General features: G+C 36.1%; 1 protein-coding gene across 7 annotated transcripts in view; it reads right to left on the bottom strand.

Moving 5' to 3' along the window:
* Positions 1 to 552: 552 nt before the first annotated feature.
* GRM8 (glutamate metabotropic receptor 8) overlaps positions 553 to 6,000 on the bottom strand; it is a 358,092-nt gene continuing 352,644 nt past the window's right edge. For 4 of the 7 annotated variants that reach the window (XR_003923503.2, XR_003923502.2, XR_003923505.2 and 1 more), the window contains one exon: positions 553 to 2,014. Coding sequence is in view for 1 of the 7 variants with exons in the window: in XM_030015133.1 (XP_029870993.1) it covers positions 1,965 to 2,014 (50 nt within the window). In the remaining 6 variants the exon portion in view is untranslated. The remainder of the gene's footprint in view (positions 2,015 to 6,000) is intronic. The other 3 variants (XR_003923506.2, XM_030015133.1, XM_030015132.1) reach the window with 1 other exon arrangement.

Here is a 6,000-nt window from a genome sequence, read left to right as displayed (position 1 = left end):
CCATCCTAGACACGAAAGTCTGTCTTGTTAAAACATTGATCTAATCAATTCATTTTCACAAAAAACTTCAATTTGATGAGATATTAGCTAACAAAACAGAACTAAAAATGTTTTTATGATTTTTTTTTTGCAGGTCGCATTGCATTAGCTGCATTACTCACATGCTTGAAATTAAGAATATATTGGTTTATAGGTTTGGGATTGATGTGCTTGTGGCATAGCCAAAAAAGGAATTTTCACATAATATATCACACATACCAAACACACAATACCACACTATGTCAAAGCAATCATCAGTTAATAATTCAGGCATTTAAATGCTGGGAAAAAAATAACAATGTTTTGTCAAATATTTTGAAAATGGAAATTCACTGTCATGCAGTTTGCTGACTGTGTTGGATTTTAAATATTGACATTGTAACAGAAAGAGATTCAGTTTCAGATACTTCAATTTTCATTCATGTAATTTAGGACCCACCACAGCTTCTTCAAGATACGTTATAAAAATATAGCTCCTTTGAGGAAAAAAGCACAAGGAGCCATCCAGGCTAATTCAGGAGAAATAACATTTAATAACCAACTGATTGTGAAGACCCATTGAGTTCACGAATAGTACGTAGTGTATGGAGTGAAAAAGTCTTAAAGAACATCAAAGGTAGAGTTACAAAGTGGAAAGTCCCTACCTGTCTTTTTTAAAATTCTTTGGAGGGATTTATTAACATGATAGTTATCTATATGAATTTCTCTTTCTCTTTGCATAATAATTTCTAATGTATGCATAATCATTTGACATGGGAGTTAGAAGATGTGAAGATTGTAGATGGACATCTATTTCTTTGATTTTTTAAGTGTTAATAAGGCAATAGTACATATATCCACTGCTTTCCAAATTCTCCATTGATTTCTCTCCTGTTATTTCAAAGTCACCTTTATTGATAAGCATCTGCTACATTCCCCTGTCAGAGACAGGATACTAGGCTGAATAGACTTTCAGCTTAATCCAGTCTAGCTGTTATAAAGTCTTACAAACTGTAAGTTCCAGAAATGAAAAAGATCAAAAGTATTAGTGAAGGTTCAAAAATATAATACAATCATACAAAATAATTACCATCAGGACTCCTTCACTTTACAAACATATAAAATGCACTTACTTTCCAGGTGAGAAGCGGGAAAAAAATCCTTCCATTAGAAAATATAGTCACAAAGCTTTGAACAAATAAATTCACGCACACTGCAGAGTACACACACGCACACTCATGCAGGCATGCACGTACATACACGCACGCGTGCACACATACACACACACACATGCTTAGAGTTTACACTGCATTCTTCTGATGCCATGATTATTATTTTATTTGTACACTCACCTTTACTGCACATTCTAAACAAACAATAGACAACAGTGTAAGGACTTTTTTTCCTTAAAACTGCAACAAAACAAGTCTCAACATTTGCAAAACATTCCTTTATTATTAGAAATAAATTATTTTGTATAAAAATTAGCATGCGTTGACCACTGCATTTATTTTAGCATAACCCAGGACTTAATTCAGTCAGCCGCCACAAGAAACAAACTCTTCTTTTACGAGTTGAACAATGTAGGACAGGAAAGGAAATTGTCACAATCACAAAAAAGTACTTACAAATATAACATCAGACATGATTTATTTCAACAGCTTTTTTTTTTTTCACAAGCTAACATTTGTTCTCCATTTGTGATTTGCTTCCTTTTGTGAGTGAACAGTTCAGAAGCTTGACACTGTCTCTATGTTATAAAACTGGACTTTTCCTTCCCCTGTCTCTTTTTGCCTTTTGCCTCTTGTTTAATCCTTGTCCTTTAGGAGACTGACTATTGATTTGAATGTAGTCTACTGATATTTCCAAGACTGAATTCTGGTGGTGGTAAAGTCTATGTTTGTAAGATCCCATCCTGCAGGTCTTCCAGTGAATTTCATCCCTGCTCAGTTTGCCTGATTGCTGTAACTGACATAAGTTGTCTTGGTAGAAGAGGCTGTAAATCAAAAAACCAAAAATAAACAACAACAAAAAACAAAGTTCAGGATTTTTAGAATCAAGAGAGGAAGGAAAAAAACATATTTAGCATTTGAACTCAGTGTCCAACTATATTTCCAAATAACATGGCCCATGTTCAAGGAATAAAGTAAGGAAGTTTAAGCACGTATACAAGCCGTGAGTAAGTTGGATCTCAAGTTCTGTGTTCCTGATGATAACTTATTTTGTTTATGACTTGGGGAAGGAGAGGTCAATAGAGAGGAACAATGATGGGTGGTTTTAGCATACCTGTAACAGAATTTCAACGTGCTATTTGTCTGGTATTATTTTAGCTGATTTCTGTATAGACCTTTTTAATTTAAAGCTTGGATTTTTCTCTCTCTTCTGCTGGTTGAAGACAACTTTGCAGCTAGTGGTGGGTTGTCCATCTAAAAGGGCTTATGTTCCTTGAAAGGAGCAAAGCCTAACATGGGAAACATCTCTCCAAGTTAGCGAAACTGAGTAGCTACTGCCTACAGCACATATTCTCTGAAGAGCCTTCAGACACAAAGCATCTGCATATAAGTAAGCCAGCAGAAATGCTTATGAGAACCTAGGCTGTATTTTAGAGCTGCCATGCCATGCTATTATGGTCTCCTTTATGTTGACGGTCAGCTGATCATGTCTTCCTTTGAGCAAAGCTGATACCCCTTGTTCAGAATGAGGCAATATGTTGAGGAAGCTAAATACCTTTACTATTGTAAAAGTGAACAACTGTGAATCTTACATGGAAGTTTGTGTCAGCTTCTAGCCCTTGAATCTTATCCCTGTGCTGTAAAAAATACGGCTCAAGTCTCCACTGTTGTGTTAATGTAGTGGTGGGAAGAGGGAAGTGGTGACGTCAGGTCTCACAGGCAGCTCGCTAATTTTAAACCAGTTGGGTACATGGAAAATCAGACTGCTGGGGGACTAAGTCTCTTTTTTGTCTCTATAATACGGTCTATGCCACACTGCCTAAAGAGGAATTTGGCTTCCCAAATATGTTTTATATTCCGTCTGCTACAGACATGTTCTGTTCATGATAGTGAAGACTGCAGCTGGCAGGATGAAAATATTGTGATGGCACAAAAATTGTCTGATCTATAGATTCAAAGATCTTAATTCTATTCCCATACCTTCCTGCCTTCCTCTAATTTTTTTTTTCTATGTAGAATCTGGTGGGAGCTGAGATAGATAGGAAAAGGATTCTTCATGCTAACTCCTAAATCCAGCCCAACAACCCAAAGATTTTGGAAGAACAGACTACAGAAACCAAGAAATGACAGTTTCTCTCTCCTGCACCAAGGATTAAACTAAATCAAAGATCACTAAAATTGCTGCAAAATAATACTAGGCTGTATACATAACTAAGTTTGCTGCTTGCTTTTTTCTTCATGTTTTCTTTGGGTTTCTGAGCAATTTGATTTTCATATTGCATTTGCCATTTTGTAAGACACAACAGAACCAGACCATTATAATTCACATACTACTATAATTTTTGTTCCATAAGAAAATATATATAAGAGTGAATAATCAAAAGGAAGTGCAAAACATAATATTTCTTACTTCCACTTGCACAGGTAGCTCCAGTACTTTGTGTCTGCAAGAGCTAATTCATGAAAGGATTGCTTTTGGCACATTAAGCAAGTTTTTCACATAATCGATCACAGTATTTGAGCACCAACATGAAATAGCTTTATTTGCATGTATTGGGACACTTGAAGCAAATATAGCCTCATTTACATCTTTCAGATCTTTCAGATGGGATGTACTGATCCCATCTGAACTCTCCCATGCTCCCACAGCTGGATTTCTGAGAGGATTCTATTTTTCCTTTGGCCTGTAAAGTTCCTTCTGAAAATAATGCAGGACCGCTGAAATGGCACCAAGTTCCTTAGAGCATAAAAGGATTTTGTTCCCAGCTAAGAAATAACAAATAAATGCACATCTGCAAACTCTGCACACTTGGGAACAAAAGGACGGAAGGAGCAGAGCTTATTTTTTTCCCTCGCCCTGAAAATAGGCTCAGATACGTGATCAGGTTAAGCTAGCTTACCACATTACCCTGTATCAGCTGAGTTCTATGATAACTTTTCATGTGTATGTTTTTAGCCCACAGCAGTGTAACATAATCGGATTTATCACAACTCAGTAAGCTGAATTATGTGAGGACATTTGCAAGCTCAAAATACAAAAGTAAGTAGTTACTACACCTCAGCTGATTTAGAGTAACTTGTTAGTTTCCTGTAACTTCACTGTGTATCTGACACTTAAATAGTTTTGAAAGAATTAATCTAGGACTGATCAAGAAACAAAAATCATCCTATTGAGTTCTGAGTGTTGTTACTTTAAAAAATGATAGCACAGGAAGCTAGTGTAGATAGTCATTTGAAATGTATTAAATCTAATCTCATCTCCAAACAATGGTTTTTTACTTGATAAATATTGCAAGTGTCTTTATAGTTCACTGTAATAAGCCTACAATTCCTGTTTGGGGATCTGAAAGCTTCAGCAGCTGGTGTCCTGCTCTTTAAGACTGTTAGCATTTCATAGTAATAACATGAACCACATTTGGCAAGCATAGACAGCCAGAAAAAGTAGCAGACTTGGCTCAAAATATTTCTGGGAATGAACACTCTTTTCTAGCTCCAGTTACTACATTGCTGTTGGAATGAAACAAAAAGAAAAAGAATAAAATAAAAGAGGATCTAAAGCAATTTAAAATTATTGTTGTGATCTGACCTATATGCATTTAAAGTACTTGTCATTGTTATGTCTCCTGTAATTGCATCTGGATTTTTTTTTTTCATCCTGTTTCCCAGATACAATCTGTTTTCCACTGAAGATGAATGTATTTCCACAAAAAAACATGACTGTGTTCATATGGGGGACAACATGGAATGAAGTCTGTTACATGGAACAGGACAAACCAAACAGAGCAGAGTTGTCTCTGGATGGGAAGCAAAAGAAATTACCTGACTGTCTTATCTTATTTCTTACCTAGTTATGAGCACTGTTATCACTACCTGTATTTGTGCTTGCAGAATGGTGGGAAACACTTACTAACCACTTCTCATATACTTGGAATAGCCTGATTGTTTGTGATCAGCTTCATATACTATCGCTGAAAAGAAAGATCTACTTCACATTGAGTCAGTGCAAGAAGAAATTTTGCAATGTTGAGAGGTCATTACTATTGACCTAATGAAAAGGACTTATGTGGCATTGTGCACTGATAATTCACAGGAACCTCCAAAAGTTTTGACAATAACTATTTTGGCAGAAAAGAGGGAAGCTGATCAAATCCAAATGGTACAGAACAATTCTGGGCAAGAGAGAAACCCATCTTGAGGCCAAGAGCTCAATTACATAGGGACAACTCTCTGGAGTGCAGATGTCTTGACTGAATTTTTGCCTATGAAGCATTATGCTGCCTGCATCAAAGCCTAGTCAGGATATACTCCTAGTGAGCTCGGAAATATATACATGTGCTACTGTTAAAATTATGTTTAGAGTACAGTAAATAAGCATTACCCTGCATACATCACACTACTGGAGAAGCAGACTTGCTTCCAACAGTAGCTGTTTCCATGAATTATGCATAATCATAGTTTAAGTAATACCAGACACAGCATTTCTTAATTAGGTGCAGTAGATAAACATCAGATACCCAAGACTTTATTATTAACAGTCTTTCTTTCCCTACTGTGGAATCCCTCCTTTGACCTTTCCTCAGAAGTTAATAATTTTGGAAACTCAGCAAAATCCACCTCTCTTTCCCTTCTGTATTTTCTTTTGGTGACTTCTGAAGATTTGAGAAATTATTGAGTTCTTCATATTCCCATGCTATTATTTGATCCAAAAGGAATGCCATTGCCTTTCTCCTTTTGTCCTTTGTTATATGTCATAATCTGAAGCTGTATAAACCCATAGCTCAGTCTAGCAGATTTATACATTTTGAAGGGT

Source organism: Aquila chrysaetos, chromosome 5 (assembly GCF_900496995.4).
Source record: "Aquila chrysaetos chrysaetos chromosome 5, bAquChr1.4, whole genome shotgun sequence".
NCBI lineage: Eukaryota > Metazoa > Chordata > Aves > Accipitriformes > Accipitridae > Aquila > Aquila chrysaetos.
Note: the sequence above shows the minus strand (reverse complement) of the source record. Positions and strands in the feature narration are given on the sequence as shown.